Source organism: Mobula birostris, chromosome 9, assembly GCF_030028105.1.
Source record: "Mobula birostris isolate sMobBir1 chromosome 9, sMobBir1.hap1, whole genome shotgun sequence".
In the NCBI taxonomy this organism is placed as follows: Eukaryota; Metazoa; Chordata; class Chondrichthyes; order Myliobatiformes; family Myliobatidae; genus Mobula; species Mobula birostris.
In genome coordinates this window covers 47,353,051-47,371,039 of record NC_092378.1, presented here as the reverse complement: position 1 = coordinate 47,371,039, position 17,989 = coordinate 47,353,051, and the positions used below count along the sequence as shown (strand labels likewise).

At 44.1% G+C, this 17,989-nt stretch overlaps 1 protein-coding gene across 2 annotated transcripts in view; it reads right to left on the bottom strand.

Annotated features, from left to right (window-relative positions):
- LOC140202739 (transcription intermediary factor 1-alpha-like) overlaps positions 1–15,828 on the bottom strand; it is a 163,333-nt gene extending 147,505 nt beyond the window's left edge. The window contains exon 1 of one of the 2 annotated variants that reach the window (XM_072268000.1): positions 15,369–15,828. In XM_072268000.1, the coding sequence (XP_072124101.1) occupies positions 15,369–15,633 (265 nt within the window). In that variant the 5' untranslated portion in view covers positions 15,634–15,828. The remainder of the gene's footprint in view (positions 1–15,368) is intronic. The other variant, XM_072267998.1, reaches the window with a different exon arrangement.
- Positions 15,829–17,989: the final 2,161 nt, after the last annotated feature.

Sequence of the window (17,989 nt, the reverse complement as noted above, 5' to 3'; positions counted from 1 at the left end):
TGGTACAGTGCACAGTAAAAACAAGATATTTTTCAGGACCATGGTGCTACATGAAACAATACAAAAACTACACTGAACTACGTAAAACAACACAACAACTACACTAGACTACAGACCTACCCAGGACTGCGTAAAGTGCACAAAACAGTGCAGGCATTACAATAAATAATTAACAAGGCAATATGCACAGTAGAGGGCAGTAGGTTGGTGTCAGTCCAGGCTCTGGGTATTGAGGAGTCTGATGGCTTGGGGGAAAAAACTGTTATATAGTCTGGTCGTGAGACCCTGAATGCTTCGGTGCCTTTTGCCAGATGGCAGGAGGGAGAAGAGTTTGCATGAGGGGCGCGTGGGGTCTTTCATAATGCTGTTTGTTTTGCGGATGCAGCGTGTGGTGTAAATGTCTGTAATGGCAGGAAGAGAGACCCCGATGATCTTCTCAGCTGACCTCACTATCCGCTGCAGGGTCTTGCGATCCAAGATGGTGCAATTTCCGAATCAGGCATTGATGTAGCTGCTCAGGATGCTCTCAATACAACCCCTGTAGAATGTGGTTGTGGTGAGGATGGGGGGGCGGGGGGGGGGGGGAAGTGGGAGATGGACTTTTCTCAGCCTTCGCAGAAAGTAGAGATGCTGCTGGCCTTTTTTTGCTATGGAGCTGATGTTGAGGGACCGGGTGAGATTCTCCGCCAGGTGAACACCAAGAAATTCTGTGCTCTTAACGACCTCTATGGAGGAGTCGTCGATGTTCAGCAGAGAGTGGTCGCTCCATGTCCTCCTGAAGTCAACAACCATCTTTTTTGTTTTGCTCACATTCAGAGACAGGTTGTTGGCTCTGCACCAGTCCGTTAGCCGCTGCACCTCCTCTCTGTATGCTGACTCATCGTTCTTGCTGATGAGACCCACCACGGTCATGTCATTGGCAAACTTCATGATGTGGTTCGAGCTGTGTGTTGTAGCACAGTCGTGGGTCAGCAGAGTGAACAGCAATGGACTGAGCACACAGCCCTGGGGGGCCCCCGTGCTCAGTGTGATGGTGTTGGAGATGCTGCTTCCAATCCGGACTGACTGAGGTCTCCCAGTCAGGAAGCCTAGGATCCAGAGGGAGGTGTTCAGGTGCAGTAGGCTCAGCTTTCCAATCAGTTTCTGAGGAATGATTGTGTTGAATACTGAACTGAAGTCTATGAACAGCATTCAAACGTAGGTGTCTTTTTTGTCCAGGTGGGTTCGGGCCAGGTGGAGGGTAATAGCAATGGCGTCGTCTGTTGAACAGTTGGGACGGTATGCAAACTGCAGGGGGTCCAGTGAGGGGGGCAGCAGGGTCTTGATGTGCCTCATGACAAGCCTCTCAAAGCACTTCATGATGATAGATGTGAGAGCAACGGGACGGTAGTCGTTGAGGCAGGACACTGAAGACTTCTTCTGCATGGGGACAATGGTGGCGGCCTTGAAGCACGTAGGAACGACAGTGCTGCTCAGGGAGATGTCAGTGAGAATCTCTGCTAGCTGTTCTGCACATCCTCTAAGCACTCTGCCAGGAATATTGTCTGGTCCAGCAGCCTTCCGTGGGTTGACCCTGCACAGGGTTCTCCTCACATCAGCCACGGTAAGACACAGCACCTGGTCATTTGGAGGAGGGGTGGTCTTCCTCGCCGCCACGTCATTTTCCGCCTCAAAACGAGCGTAGAAGTTGTTCAACGCATCTGGGAGGGAGGCATCACCAGCAGAGGCTGGTGATGTTGTCTTGTAGTTGATGACGTCCTGAATGTCCTTCCACATGTGCTGCGTGTCGCTGCTTTCCTGGAAGTGGCTGTGGATTCGCTGGGCGTGTGCATGCTTTGCCTCTCTGATGGCCCGGGACAGTTTGGCCCTCGCTGTTGTTAGGGCTGCCTTGTTGCCTGCTCTGAAGGCAGAGTCACGGGTCCTCAGCAGCGCACGCACCTCCGCGGTCATCCATGGCTTCTGGTTAGCGCGTGTAGTGATGGTCTTGGCCACAGTGATGTCATCGATGCACTTGCTGACGTAGCTAGTCACTGATGCCGTGTACTCCTCTAAGTTGGTAGAGTCGCCATCGGTTGCAGCCTCCCTGAACATGTGCCAATCAGTGTGCTCAAAGCAGTCTTGAAGAGCAGAGATGGCTCCTGCTGGCCATGTTTTCACCTGCTTCTGAACTGGTCTGGAGCATCTGACGAGCGGTCTGTATGCTAGGATTAGCATAACAGAGATGTGGTCTGAGTAGCCAAGGTGGGGGCAGGGCTCCGCCAGGTACGTGTCGGGAATGTTTGTGTAAACAAGGTCCAGAGCGTTCACCCCTCTCGTTGCAAAGTCCACGTTCTGATGGAATCTGGTGAGCACTGACTTAAGGTTCGCGTGGTTAAAATTTCTTACTCAGTTAAACGATAGTCTATCTTTTTTTATACGTTTTTAATTATTGCAATGAAAATCTGGCTAATTGAGGCAGCCGCTTAATTGAGCCAATGTCTCCCAATTAACCAGAATCCACTGTATAACACCAATTTCTTCTCCTTCACAAGATCTAAACCAACAGAAATGTGGGAGCACCTTCACCGGGGCCAGCAGCGGTTCCAGACAACAGTTCACCAGCACCTTCTGAAGGGCAATTCAGAATGGGCAATAAATACCTACCTTGCAGGTAGCAATCAGATTGATATGATGGTTGGTGCAGACACAGTGGGCTGAAGGTAAATTAGTTTATTATTGTCACAAGTACTGAGCTACAGAGGGAAAACCTCCATCTGTATGCCATCCATCCAAACTATTTAATCATATCAGTGCATTGAGGTAGTACGAAGGAAAAATCAGTAACAAAATACATTAATCTTACAATTTTAAAAAAAAGTGCAGTGTGAGCAGGCAATAAGATGCAAGCCCATGACAAGTTAGATTGCAAAGTCAGGAGAGCCTGTTTCTATATCATATCACCTAGTGAGGCCTGGCATATGGCAGGTCACCTGGGTAGAAGCAGTTACACGGGAGGTGCCATATTCAAATACAACTGTGCCATGAGTTTTTACTCAGGAAAGCTCACCACCCTGTCAGGGGACCTAACAGCATTTGCTGTTCTCTAATGTTTCTGAGCAAGATGATTCTGTGCCAGCTCCAAGATCAATCTAACACTTCCCTCCTACAAAGGCCTCCATTTGTTTTTATCATCTATGTACCCATCTAAGAGCTTCTTATAAGTGCCCCCAGTGTATCTGCTTCTAATACTTCCCATGGCAGGGCGTTCCACACACACTCCGCTCTCTATGTAGAAAATACTCCGTGTAAAAATCTGAACATCTCACACCCCCATCCCCCATATTTTCCTTGCATCACCAGTGCAGCTTGCTTCCATCAAGAAGCTGAGTTCACGGCCTTTGCTGACCCCAGGTTTCACCGTGGTGCCAAGATTCACGTACTGTCACAGAACAGACAACCCTCATCCAACCAGAGCTTCCTGACCTGTGCTGCCACTTCACAATAGGAAAGTGCTCCACCCATCAGCTGGCTCCTTGAAAGTGTGACCCAATTGTTTGTATTCTCCCTTCCTTCCCCAGAGCCCTCAAACTGCTTCCTTTCCATTACTGATACAATTATTTCAATACCCTAACTGAAATCAGCTACGCTTTTAGACACGTCCTCATATTGCTGGAGACCCTGTTCATATTACACAATGTCTATTTGTATGAGGGAAGCCATTAACCTTTTTTCTGTTTAAAAAAAAATGGCAATATTGGGAATAGACTCTTCAATTCCAATTCTCAAGAACATTTCTGTTAGGTTTGTCATCTATATTAATGATCTGGATGATAATGTGGTAAACTGGATCAGCAAATTTGCAGATGACACCAAGATTGAAGGTGTAGTGAACAGCAAGGAAGGCTATCAAATCTTGCAGCAGGATCTGGACCAGTTGTGAAAATGGGCTAAAAATGGAAGATGGAATTTAACGCAGACAAGTTTGGGGTATTGCACTTTGGGAAGACAAACCAGGGTCAGACTTAAGCCTGGTTTATACTTCTGCGTTAACGCGTCGCCATAAGGTCTGCGTCGCCGCAAACCCTACGCAAGACCTTGCGTTGCTGCGACGCGCACCTCTCCCAAAATGTAACCGCGTGTCGCAGCAATGCAGAACGCAACAATTGTGATTGGTCTGCTTGGTAGCATCGCATGTCATCCTACGCTGCAATAGCTTCCCATTGGGTGACTGAAGGGCAGGGAAGGAACTCGGGCGGCAATGCTTTCCATAAAGCTTTACAGACCTCCGAAATTATGGAGCACACGTTTCGCACGAAAAAAGACGCTCGTGTCTTGTTTACCCCGAGACTATCATGACCATGAAACCTTGCGCGGGCAGGTGAATGCACATGCGTGACGTGTGCGAATTGCTGAGCGACGCAGACACACCAACGCACAAGTATAAATGCTCACAACGCGCGTAAGCCACTTGCGTAGGTTACGGCGTCCGTTTAACGCAAAAGTATAAACCAGGCTTTACACAGTGAACAGTAGGGCACTGAGGAGTGCAGAAGAGCAAAGTGATCTGGGAATATAGATATGTTAATTAGTTACAGTATAGTGGCATCACAGGTAGATAGGATCATAAAGAGAGCTTTTCATACATTGACCTCCATAAGTCAAAGTATTGAGTATAGGGGTTGGGATGTTATGTTGAAGTTGTATAAAATTTGGCAAGGCCAAATTTGGAGTATCTGGTCACTCACCCACAGGAAAGATAACAATAAGATTGAAAGAGTACAGTGAAAACTTACAGCACTTGAGGCTGTAACAAGACAGCACTGAGTTATAGGAAAAGGCTGATCCAGCTTAAAACTTTTTCCCTACAGCATAGGAGAATGAGGGGAGATTTGATGGAGGTATACAAAATTATAAGGGGTACAAATTGGGTAAATGCAAGCAGGCTTTTTCCACTAAAGTTATGTAAGACTAGAACGAGAGGTGATAGGTTTCAGATGAAAAGATGAAGTATTTAAGGAGAAGCTGAGGGGGAGCTTCGTAACTCAAGAGGGTGAAAGGAGTGTGGAGCGAGCTGCCAGCAGAAGAGGTGAATGTGGATTTGATTGCAATATTTAAGAGAAGTTTGGATAATTAAGTAGATGGAAGCAGTATGGAGAGCTATGGCCTAGTTTTATTTCTCATATGAACCTCTTGACTCCTGTCCCAACACTGGCTCAGAATTAATGAACTGGAGTTGAGATTCAAACACAACAGCACACCATGGACGTTGAAAGTTACTGAGGTACCCTGTTCCAGGAGGCAATTCACCTCTGAAATTACTACAGCACTTATCAGTCGAAAGGGGTAGGAGGATGAGACCGTGACTGAGGAAGGTATTGCAGGACCATCAGCCCTTGCACTTGACCAACACTATGAGATCTGTGGTACAGGGTCCATTCCATAAGGAAGTGAAGAGAAACATGGTCGTAACAGAAGGGGAGCATTGTCGGGGGTAATAGATAGTATTCTCTGCAGCTACAACTGACAGCCTTAAAGACTAGATTGTCTTGATGGTGGTAGAGTTCAAGAGAGTAACTTGGAGTAAGAGGAGAAACAGCCAGCAGAAATGCTCCGAATGGAAATCAATGGCTGATCGAACAAAGAAGCGGTCCTGCTGAGCCTAAATTAAAAAGCAAAACCACTAAAAATAACCATCGCTGGATTACTGCCTCAACCATGTGCAGGTCGTCTTGGAGTCAACAAGATCAAAAATTTGAATGCATGGCACACAGATTGTTCTGAGAGAAGTGTGGTGATTGGTGCTGGGACCTTGGTTAATGTGTTATATATTAATGACTGTGAATATCGGATGTTTGTGGGTGACACAATGGTTAATTGTGCTATGGTCAGCAAGTTCGTTTAAGTTAGAACAGGATATTGACTACAAGGAAAGCTGGGCTGGGCAATGGTAGATGGAATTTAATTCAAACAAGTGCAAGGTGATGCATTTTGGAGGAATACATATCTAGTAAATGATAGGGTGCAAAGGAGTGTTAACAAACAAGGGGAAGCTTGTAGCTTGAGTGCATAGTTCCTAGAAAGTGACAACAAAGGTAAATGGGAGGGCAAAATGTACAATATGCTCGCCTTGACAGAGCAGAGCATAAAATATATAAATTGGGACGTTACTGCAACCAGTGTTTTTGTAAAGCTGCAGCATACAGTGTGCAGTTTTGGTTGCTATACTATAAGGATACAGCTGCACTGGAAAGGATTCACCAGGATGTTCCATGGATTGGAGGATTTCAGTAATGGAGAGAGAATAGATAAGCAGAGCTTGTTTTCCATGGAGCAGAGGCCAAGGCGTGACCTGATAGAGGTATACAAGATGCATAGATATGTAGTGGATTCTGTTAATTAGGCCGTTGGCTAATCAGAGCAGCTGTTTATTTGGGACAATTCTTAAAGGACAAAAACTAAATTGAGAAAATAGCTGGGGTTTCCTTCATTTATTTGGGGCATGGAGGACGCTCCAGGTCACGATGCTATTCCTCGACTATAGCTCAGCATTTAATACTATCGTTCCTACAATCCTGATTGAGAAGCTGCAGAACCCGGGCCTCTGTACCTCCATCTGCAATTGGATCCTCGACTTACTAACCGGAAGACCACAGTCTGTGCGGATTGGTGATAACTCGCTGACGATCAACACTGGTGCACCTCAGGGGTGTGTGCTTAGCCCACTGCTCTACTCTCTATATACACATGACCGTGTAGCTAGGCATAGCTCAAATACCACCTATAAATTTCCTGATGATACAACCACTGTTGGTAGAATCTCAGGTGGTGACGAGAGGCCGTACAGGAGTGAGATATGCCAACTAATGGAGTGGTGCCGCAGCAACAACCTTGCACTCAACGTCAGTAAGACAAAAGAGTTGATTGAGAATGTCAGGAAGGGTAAGACGAAGGAACACAAACCAATCCTCATAGAGGGATCAGAAGTGGAGAGAGTGAGCAATTTCAAATTCCTGGGTGTCAAGATCTCTGAGGTCGAACCTGGTCCCAACATATTGATATAGTTATAAAGAAGGCAAGACAGTGGCTATACTTTATCAGGAGTTTGAAGAGATTTGGCTTGTGAACAAATACACTCAAAAACTTCTATAAATGTACCATGGAGAGCATTCTGACAGGCTGCATCACTGTCTAGTATGGAGGGGCTACTGCACAGGACCGAAAGAAGCTGCAGAAGATTGTAAATCTAGTCAGCTCCATCTTGGTTACTAGCCTACAAAGTACCCAGGACATCTTTAGGGATCGGTGTCTCAGAAAGGCAGTGTCCATTATTAAGGACCTCCAGCACCTGGGGCATGCCCTTTTCTCACTGTTACCATCAGGTAGGAGGTACCGAAGCCTGAAGGCACACACTCAGTGATTCAGGAACAACTTCTTCCCCTCTGCCATCCGATTCCTAGATGAACACTGAACCCTTGGACACTATCTCACTTTTTTTAATATACAATATTTCTGTTTTTTGCATGTTTTTTAATTTATTCAATATACATACAGGTGTCCCCCGCTTTTCGAACGTTCACTTTACAAAACCTCACTGTTACAAAAGACCTACATTAGTTCCATGTTTTCGCTAACAGAAGGTGTTTTCACTGTTATGAAAAAAAGCAGCGCGCACCCCAAGCAGCCACTCTCCCCCGGATTCGGAACGGCATTCTCGCCGGCATTGCTTTAACACGTGCCTGTGAGCAGCTGTTTGCAAGATGAGTTCTAAGGTATTGGAAAAGCCTGAAAGAGCTCGTAAGGGTGTTACACTTAGCGTAAAACTAGACATAATTAAGCGTTTTGATCGTGGTGAACGAAGTAAGGACAAAGTGAGTTTGACTTGTGGAAGTTGACAAAGATGATGTTGAAGAGGTTTTGGCATCCCATGACCAAGAACTGATAAATGAAGAGTTGATGCAATTGGAAGAGGAAAGGATAACAATAGAAACCGAATGCAGTAGCGAACTGAACGTGAAGCAAATGCGTGAGATTTTCGCTGCAATGATAAAGTACAACTTTAATTTTGAAAGGGCACATAGGTTTAGGGGATATTTGCAGGATGGTTTTAGTGCTTACAGAGAACTGTGTGATAGAAAAATGCGCGAGGCTCAGCAGCCAAGCAATCCTTCCACATCAGTCACAGCAGACGACGAACCTCAACCCTTGACATTGAGGCGGGCAGAGGTAGAAGATGACCTGCCTGCTCTAATGGAAACACGACGAGATGACACCCCAGTGTCCCTCCATCCCAACCCCCAGGCCGCGGACAGATACCGATTTGCGGAGAATACAGCGATAGCAAGGACGCACCCAGCACATCTTTAAGAAAAAAGCCAAAATAAACATGCTAATTAGGTGCCGCCCAGCACGTAATTGTCGGCCCAGATCAGAGGCGACGCAATCGTCTCTTTGAGATCCCGGAAATGACCGGGAGTGAAAATGAAACTATTTCACTATTTCAACAATTTGGGAATTACAAAGGTATTGCCAATCATCATAAAAATGAAGATTTGGAGGGACACAATTATCTAAAGAATTATATGAGGCAGTCCATTATCTGCACTAGGTGTCTGCACAGATTTTGTTCATTTGCAGTCAATCAAAAGAACACGTCAGATGAATTAGTTCTTCGATAACCATTAGGAACTAATACACAGTGTTATACTACTGGAGAGGTAATCCTAGTGTTCTCATTTTGTTCTGTATTTCATTTAAATACATGAACTGTTACTCAGTTAAATGACAGATTGTCTTTTTATGCCTTTTAACTATTTCTGTGAAACTTCAGCTAATTGGGACAGCCGCTTCATTGAGCCAAGATGTACTGATCCCAATGTGTCCCAATTAACCGGAATCCACTGCATCAGATACTCAGGATCACTTTTCCCATGGTAGGGGTTAGGTTTAAGGTGAGCAGGAGCAGTTTAGAAAGGGTTTTCAAAGGAATGTTGTTTTTTTTTGAGAGAGAGTTTTCCATTTCTGGAGCACAATGCCAGAGGAAGTGGTGGAATCAAATGCAAATATTATATTTGATAGACATTTAGATAGACACAGAAGGGCAAGAACAGTAGCAAACAGTCCTAATAGTCAGGCAAATAGTATTAGTTTAGGTGGACAAAAAGATTGCCATGGACATAGAGGGCCAAAGAACCTGATGGTGTGTTGTACAACCATGGCTAAAACAAGCACAAGGAAACCAGAAGGTAAGAGTGTCTTCATTTGAATCAAAATAGGACCAGTTTCTGCAGAATCAAAAAAAAACTAGACACGGCTAAGGATTCAAATGAAGTATTAAAGCACATAAAGGACTCAGACCCGAAATGTTAACTTTCTCTTTTCATGAATGCTGCCTGACCTGTTGATTGTTTCCAGCAGGTTCTGTTTTTAATATAATCATAACCAAAAGCCTGTCAGTGAGGAACGCCATGTACAACCAATCACTTTACCTAATGTAAGGAAAAAGGGTAGAAAGACATAACTAAAGGCTCACTATCAGACTCCATGTAACTTTCAAAATAAGGAACACACACAAAATGCTGAAAGAACTCAGCAGGCCCGGCAACATCTATGGAAAAGAGTAAACAGTCGATGTTTTAGGCCGAGACCCTGCCGACTTCTGATGATCTCAGCCCGAAACATCAACTATTTATTCCTTTCCATAGATGATACCTGACCTGCTGAGCTCCTCCAGCATTTTGTGTGTGTTATAGAAATAAATGGATACTACCTAGTATATTTTCCAAAGCACTAACAATTTGTTGGAAAAACTCCGCAGGTCCAACAGCATCTGTGGGGGGAAAGAATTGGTGGTGTTTCAAGTCAAAATCCTGCAATAGGACTTCCCTCCCACAGAAGCTGCTCAACCCACTGAGTTCCTCCAGCAGATTGTTTGTTACTCCAACTTCCAACTTCTGCAATATCTTGCATCCAGTTTTTCCAGAGCGTGCTTGTAAAGCAACGAAGGCTTGGAATTAAATATTCCAGGATACTCCTTGCTGAAAAAAGACAAGCAAAACAGAAATGGAGACAAAATCAGAAGTGAAGATGTGGATGCTGGATATGGAAAATTTAAAACAAACACCTGGATGGAAATACTCAGGTCAGGCTAAATTTTTAGTTAGAGAAATAATGTTTCAACTTCATTGCACTGGAAATGGAGGACTGTATCTTGACAGTACAAAATGGGATAAAAGCCGTGAAAGGAACAGTCTCAACCCAAAAGAAAATCAACATGAAGATCAGTTTGGATGAAGCTAAGAAAATATAAGGGGCATAAAACACTAAAGCAACTACGTACAGAGGCCCCAAGAGGATATTGGTAATTGAAGGAACAGTATGTATCAGAAAATTAAAGGTATATGTAAAAGGTAATACAATAATCATGGGGTATGTAATCTATGTAAAGACTGAACAAAACAGATCAGCGGTAAGATGAAACATTCACATTGCTTCAGAAATGGTTTATCTTGATTATTTTGTCAAGCAAACAAGGGATAGGTTATTTTAGATGTTGTACTGATAAATATGAAAATGTCAATTATTTACCTGGTAGTTAAAAGATGTTTGGGTAACATAATTATAGAATGTTAAGTTTTATGATAAGTGATTTAGTTCATCCTGAAATCTATGGCTTAAATAGAAATAATACAAACTGTGACAGGATAAAATATGACATGCCTTCAGTTGATTGGGAAACTACATTAAAAGCCATGATCATAAACAAGCAATGGCAAACAGTTCAAAAATTAACACAAATCAGCCAATCATGTGGCAACGACTCAATACATAAAAGCATGCAGACATGGTCAAGATGCAACATGGCCTTTAAAGGTGAAATTTTCAGAGTACAAAGCTTCATGTGCCTGTCAGGATAAAAGGCAATGATAACAAACTTACAGAACCTTGGTTTTGAGGCCCTGGTTAAGAAAAAAAAGAGATGCATAAGCAGGTATAGGCAGGAGGAACAAATGAAGCTCTTATGGAATATAAGAAATGCAAGAGAACACTTGAGAAAGAAATCAGGAGGCCTTAAAAAAGGCAAGAGATTGCCTTAGCAGACAACATGAAAGGAAATTCTAAGAGGTTCTACAGATACGTTAAGAACAAAAGGATTGCAAGAGACAAAATTGGCCCTCTGGAAGATCAGAATGGTAATCCATGCATGGCACCAGAAGAGATGGAAAAGATCTTAAATGGATTTTTTGCATCTGTATTTACTCAGGAGACAGACAGAGTCTACAGAAGCAATGCAAAGCAGCATCAACTTCATGGACCCTATACAGATTTCAGAAGAGGGGTTGTTTGCTCTCTTGGGATAAATACCTAGGGCCTGACAAGGTGTTCCCTTGGACCCTGTGGGAGGCAAGTCCAGAGACTGCACGAGCACTAGTAGAGACATTTAAATCATCCTTAGCGACAGGCCAGGTACCGGAGGATTAGACAATAGCTAATACTGTTCTGCTGTTTAAGAAAGGCTCTAAAAACTAAACTAGGAAATTACAGGCTGGTGAGCCTGACACCAATAGCAGGAAAGTTATAAGTATTTGAATATTCATATATCTAAATACTCATACTGATTAGGGATAGTCAGCGTGGCTTTGTGCATTTCTAACCAATCTTATAGGGTTTTTTGAGGAAGTTACCAGGGAAGTTGATGAAGATAAGGCAGTGGATTTTGTCTACATGGACTTTAGCAAGGCACTTGGCAAGATCCTGCCTGGGAGGTTGGTCAAGAAGGTTCAGTTGCTCGGCATTCAAGATGAGGTAGTAAATTGGATCAGACATTGTCTTTGTGGGAAAAGTCAGAGAATGGTTGTGGATGGTTGCTCTCTGACTGGAGGCCTGTGACTAGTGGAGTGCTGTAGGGATCAGTGCTGGGTCCGTTGTTGTTTGTCATCTAGATCTGGATGATGATGTGGTTAACTGGATCTGCAAGCTAGCAGGTGGCACCAAGATTAGATGTGTGTAGTGGACAGCGAGGAAAACTATCAGCTTGCAGTGGGATCTGGACCAACTGGAAAAAATAGGCCGAAAAATCGCAGTTGGTATTTAATGCAGACAAGTGCAAGGTGGTGCACTGCAGTAGGATTATCCAGGGTAGGTCTTACACAGTGAACTGTAGTGCAATGAGAAGTGTGGTAGAACAAAGGGATCTAGGTATACTGGTCCATAATTCAGTGAAAGTGGCTTCAGTGGTATAGGGTCGTAAAGAAAGCTTTTGGTACATTGGCCTTCATAAATTGAGTACAGGAGATGGGATGTTATGTTGGTGAAGCTTAATTTGGAGTATTATGTGCAGTTTTGGTCACTCACCTGCCTACAGGGATGATGCAAACAAGGTTGAAAGAATACAGAAAAAAAAATTACAAGAATGTTCCCAGGACTGGAGGAGCTGAGTTACAAGGAAAGATTGAATCCGTTACGACTTTATTCCTTGGAACATAGAAGATTAAGGGGAGAATTGATAGAGATATACAAAATTAGAAGGAGTACAGAAAGGGCAAATGCAAGCAGGCTTTCTCCACTGAGGTTGGGAGAGACTATAAATGGCGGTCATGGGTGAAGGGTGAAAGGTGAGAAGTTTAAGGGGAACATAAGGGGAAACTTCTTCACTCAGGGGGTTGTGACAGCGTGAAACGAGCTGCCAGCGCAAGTGGTGCATATGAGCTCGATTTCAACATTTAGGAGAAATTTGGATGCATACATGGGTGGCAGGGGTACGAAGGGCTAAGGTCCTGGTGCAGGTCAATGGGAGTAGACAGTTTAAATTGTTTGGCATGGACTAGATGGGCCAAAGGGCCTGTTTCTGTGCTGTGCAGTTCTATGACTCTATAAAGGGTTCAGTTGTTGTTCTAACCAAACATCAGAATGGGGAAGAAATGCGATCTATGTGACTTTGACTGTGGAATGATTATTGGTGTCAGAAGGGTGGTTTGAGCATTTTAGAAACTGCTGATCTCCTGAGATTTTCAAGCACAATACTCTCTAGAGTTTACAGACCATGGTGCAAAAAAAAAGACATCCAGTCAGTAGCAGTTCTGTGAGGAAAAAACACCTTGCTAATGAGAGCTCAGAGGAGAATGGCCAGACTGGTTTCAGCTGACAGGAAGGTGAACGTAACTGCAATAACCATATGTTACAACAGTGGTGTGCAGAAGAGCATCTCTGAATGCACAACACATCAAACCTTGAAATGGATGGGCTATAGCAGCAGGCAGCCATGAACATACACTTAGTATCCACTTTATTAGGTACAGGGGGTACCTAATAAAGAGATGTGCACTCAGTGGCCACATTAAGACAGATGCAGAGGGTTAGCTATTTAAATTAAGGGCAGTATTAGATCATAAAAATGTCCTTTTAATTTGCCAAAAAGCTGCAAGGCCGAGGATTGGGAAAATTGCCGAAATATGCAGTAGAGGACTACGGCACTGATAAGAAAAGGGAAAAGAGAGAACAATGATGACCTAACAAGGAACAGAAAGCTTTCACTAATATACAAAAGGAAAAGACTAGCTAACCTTAATGTGGATCACATACCCACTGAACCAGAAGAAATTATATTAAGAAATAATGGAGTGACAAAGTAAATACTGTATTTATGTTAGCCTTCAGGAATTTTTTTTTTAAAACTCTCGAAAATAGTGGGGATCTGCAGGTCTTGTGAAAAGGAAGAGCTTAAAGAAGCAAGCAACACCAGCCTAGTGTTATTCAGTCTCTCCACTTTATCACAGACATTTCAGTGTGTTGAGTCCACCCCTCCCCCTTCTCTGCAACTCAAAATACTCTATCTTTTTTCTATTTCAGGTTAAAGGTCAACAAGCTGAAAACAGTAACTCTGGGATAGATTTCATCTAGGCCATTTTCTCATTTACTATGTTTATTTTATTTAACATTTCACACTGGCCTCTAATTGCCACATCAATATCTTCTGTAAGGTGTTCATCTTGAATCTCCACAGACAGGTTCCCTGTACTGTCTCAATTTGCCCCTTTCTTGTCCAAGTTATCTTCACACTCTTTAACGTACTAAAAAAGTCTTCGGATTTTCTTTGATTCAACCTGCCTGTACTTTATCATGTTGTCTTTGATTTGTTGATTTCCCTTTTAATATCAACCTTCACTACCTACTCTGCTGGGGACTAGGTTCGGCCCTCCCGCCCTTTTTCTTTGTGGGAACACGTTTATCCTAAGTCTAGTGTATCGGCTTCTTAAATGCCTCTTTTTACTCCAAATGAACCATCAGGCCCTAATTTTACAATAAACGCTTTTAAACAAAGTTATGCGCCAAAGCTCATCTTTTTAATAATACTTTTGTTTTATATACATTTCAGCTGTTGGCATACAGTGTCAGATGATGCGTGAAATTCACCAGAAACCCAGTGATTTGTGTTACTGCATTGTGGTTAACGTGAGATAACTACACAAAACAAACAGGCTGTAAAATGACTGTACCTCCCAAGAGGTCCCAGCCAGAGCAAAACATTGATCTTCGGTTGTTTTCTGATTAATTGTGACAGCCTCTTATAACACGACACTTTAAAAGCAAGTTTTTTTTGGTTTATCAGAGACGTTATAATGAATATTAATAAGAGCAGACCTCCCGTTGACTTCACTCTGGCTGGAGACACTAGCCGGCCAGCCCTACAAAGCCTCCCTGCGTTACCCGTGGCTTTTGAGCGCTTTGACCGCGATGTCAAAGCGCCAAATTGCCCATCCTCTCAAATACCCTTCGGCTTCTATTTGTGCAGAACTTAATCAAAAACAACCAGTACTGGGAGGAAATTACACCAACGCAAATTCGCGTGAAAAGCAGGATTTCGAGAAAATGTGGTACATTGTCAACAGAACCCAGCCCCGTGTGACAGATAGGGTAGGGTGGCTCCTATTGTCCATTACCTTCAAGCCGTGCATTATTCTCCCTCTCTACATAGCTGGCGAGGCTGCTAAAGTTACAGGAGTAATAAACACCTACGGACAGATTACACCGTGTAGTGGAGCAGAATTGGGCTAGAAGTGGGGCTTAAAATGTCAAAGGCGAGTGTGTCAGTTCCAAAGTGGGTGCAACTAACAACAAAAAGTCCTTTCAGAAGGGAGCCGTGAAGGTGGGGGTGGGGTGGTTCCAGGGGGCGTTCTGCAAGCGACTTGGACTCGCGTCTCTGTTTAATGGTCCCGGGTGAGGGGAAGGAGCGGCTTGACAAAGGCTTGTGGACACTAGGCCCGCTGCAAGCCTGGGAATGGTGGTGGTGGTGGCTGTGTGCACTGGAGCTCGGTAATCCGTGCACTGCGCAAGGGGCGAAGGTGCAAGGGTTCGCAGGAGCTTCTCCCTCCCAGCCCCGGGTGCCTACTCACTCTGTTGCTGCTGCGGCTGGAGAGAGGAGTCGGCCAGGCTGCCGGCGCCCTGCAGCACCAAGTGCCTCTGAGGCTCGGGCAGACACTTCTTGCAGAAGGAGTGCAAACATGGCAGCAGTTTGGGATCTCGACTTTGGAAATTCTGCTTGCAGACGGCGCACGTCTCCAGCAGGTTGAGCTGGGCTCCCTCCGCCTTGTCGCCTTGTTCCCTGCTCTCCGCTTCGTTTCCTGTGTTCAGCCCGGGCTCCTGCGGGCTCTCTGCCATCTCACGGCTGCAGCTTCAGGCTGGCGTTGCCCTTGCAATTCCCATCCGTCTCTGTGTGTGTATGTGTTCCTGCGATTGGGGGGGGGGGCGGGGAGCTTGTTATTTAATCCATCCACATATTTGGCCGTTGCTGCCGTAGGAAGCGCTCCTCGGGCGTTCAGATCTAGGCTGCTGTCAAATGTAAGAACTGCTCCATCTCCCGGGCACAGAGCGCCATTGAGGAGCGGGCAAACCACGTTCATCCCTGCACGTCACTGGCTCGGTATTAATATTAATAACCCGCATCAACAGGCAACGCGGCCTCTCCTCTTCACTCAACGGAACGAGTGCATCTCAGGCTACTCCACAACTAGGCATCGACATCTACAAGACATATCTCCGCAAGATAGGTTCGGATTTCGGCTGGTGTAATCTCCTGTGGGGCAGAGGCTACACCGTGCACGGGAATAAAATGATGATTGGCTTCTATATATTGGAGGAGATGTATGTACGTGGGATTGGCTTGTGTGCTTCGTCTAAAGCAATTGTTAAATGTCCTCTTGGCTTCCTCTGGCTTTAAAAAAAGCAAGTTCATCTCGTAGGGCTATTGACATGACGGAGGAATATCCTCACTGGCTTCATTCCACTAAATCTTCATTTGAAATAGTTCTTCCCAACAAACTTATAAAGAGGACATTATAAAAGATGGGCATTGAGATCAAAACTTAATCTGTCAGTTGGATCTGTGGTCAAATCTCCCAATTGATTGGGGGGGGGGGGTGTCATACACTCCATCTATACTAGGGTATTATAAATCATTGATCTCCTTACCTGAAAATGATTAGCTTGCAATAGAGGAAATGCAGTGAGGATTCAGTAGACTGACTCCTAGGGTGGTAGATCAGTCATACAAAGAAATTTTGGAGTAAGCTAGATCATTGTTCCCTAAAGTACACAAATATGTACAAAATATGAGAAGGAAAAAGCCATTTAGCCCCTCAATCCTCCCCAACCTTCCAATTGATCACGAATGATCTGCCCCAATTCAGTCTCCTTCATTGTGCCAGTTCCTCACAATCTTCAGTCATCAGATCTTATAAAACTGTATCTACCTCCTTTTTAAACACCCACAGCCCTCTAATTCCAGAGATTTTCCCCTTCCTTTGATTGAAGAAATTCCCAACACCTGAGATCATTCCCTAATCTTGTCAGTGACTCCTTGCTTGAGATTCTCTCTCCCTGCTGCATGCTCTTGTTTTAATAAGATCTCTCCTCATTCTTCCCAAGTCCAAAGAATATAAATGTAGTTTCTTTAGCCATTTGGTAAGGCAACCCTTTAATCCCAGGAATTAATCTGACAATCTTTTTTAAAAATAGATCGTAAAACCTCATTAAAATGGATACAATGTAATTTTTAACCCCTGGCAAAGAAGCTGAGATAAGGCATACCTTCTCAAAGGCCCTCCCCATCTTACAAACACATGACTTATGCACAGCTCGTACAATAGAGTAAGTGTCTTGGAGACTGGCTAGATGGATATGCCGTCTGCCGTGAGACTCCAGGCATCTTCTGTCAGTTGTGAACTGGGTTCACAGCTGCATCTCTGACTTGCAAACTGTTCAGGTTAGATGAAGCTCACATGAGATTTGTGCTTCAGGGATTCTGCTCATCAACAGGTCCTCCTCTGCCATAACCTGAGGAGAAATTTCTTACTCAAAGGACAGAGGCTTCTGCCCTGGAAAGTAAGAGTTTTTCAGTCTTTGATTACATTTAAAACAGAACAAGTGTTTCTGGATGGTAGAGAAGCCAAAATACAATGGGGAATTGGGCAGGAAAATTGTGTTGAAGTACCTCAAGGGGCTGAACAGTCTACACCTGGTTCTTACGCTTTATTACTGAGGGATTCTTTCGGCTTTTCAGTTCATCCCACCACCTCTGCACCAGCCCCTCCCCCAGCATATTACCCAGATTTTTACTCCCCGTTTATATAATTTCCTTCTCAAAAGTCACTATTAAATCTTCTTCCAACACACAGTATTCTTAATTACTTTCAAAAATATCTTCCAAAATACAAAAAAACTCTGGATGCTGAGGTGAAAATAGAAAATGCTACAAACCCACAACAGGTCGGACAACAGCTGTGGGGAGAGAAACAGGATTAACATTTCAGATTAATTACCCTTCATCAGTCCTTGATATTTGTAATAATTTCTCCACCTCCACTCTTAATTCTTTGGCAGGTTATCCTGGACGTTTCTTCTTTAATTGTCAGGGTTCTGAACACCCTTTAAATCTCTGCTTAACATTCTCTGTACTAAATGAAACAGGCATGGCCTCTCTAGTGCATTGACAGAGATCCCTTGTCACTGCTTCATT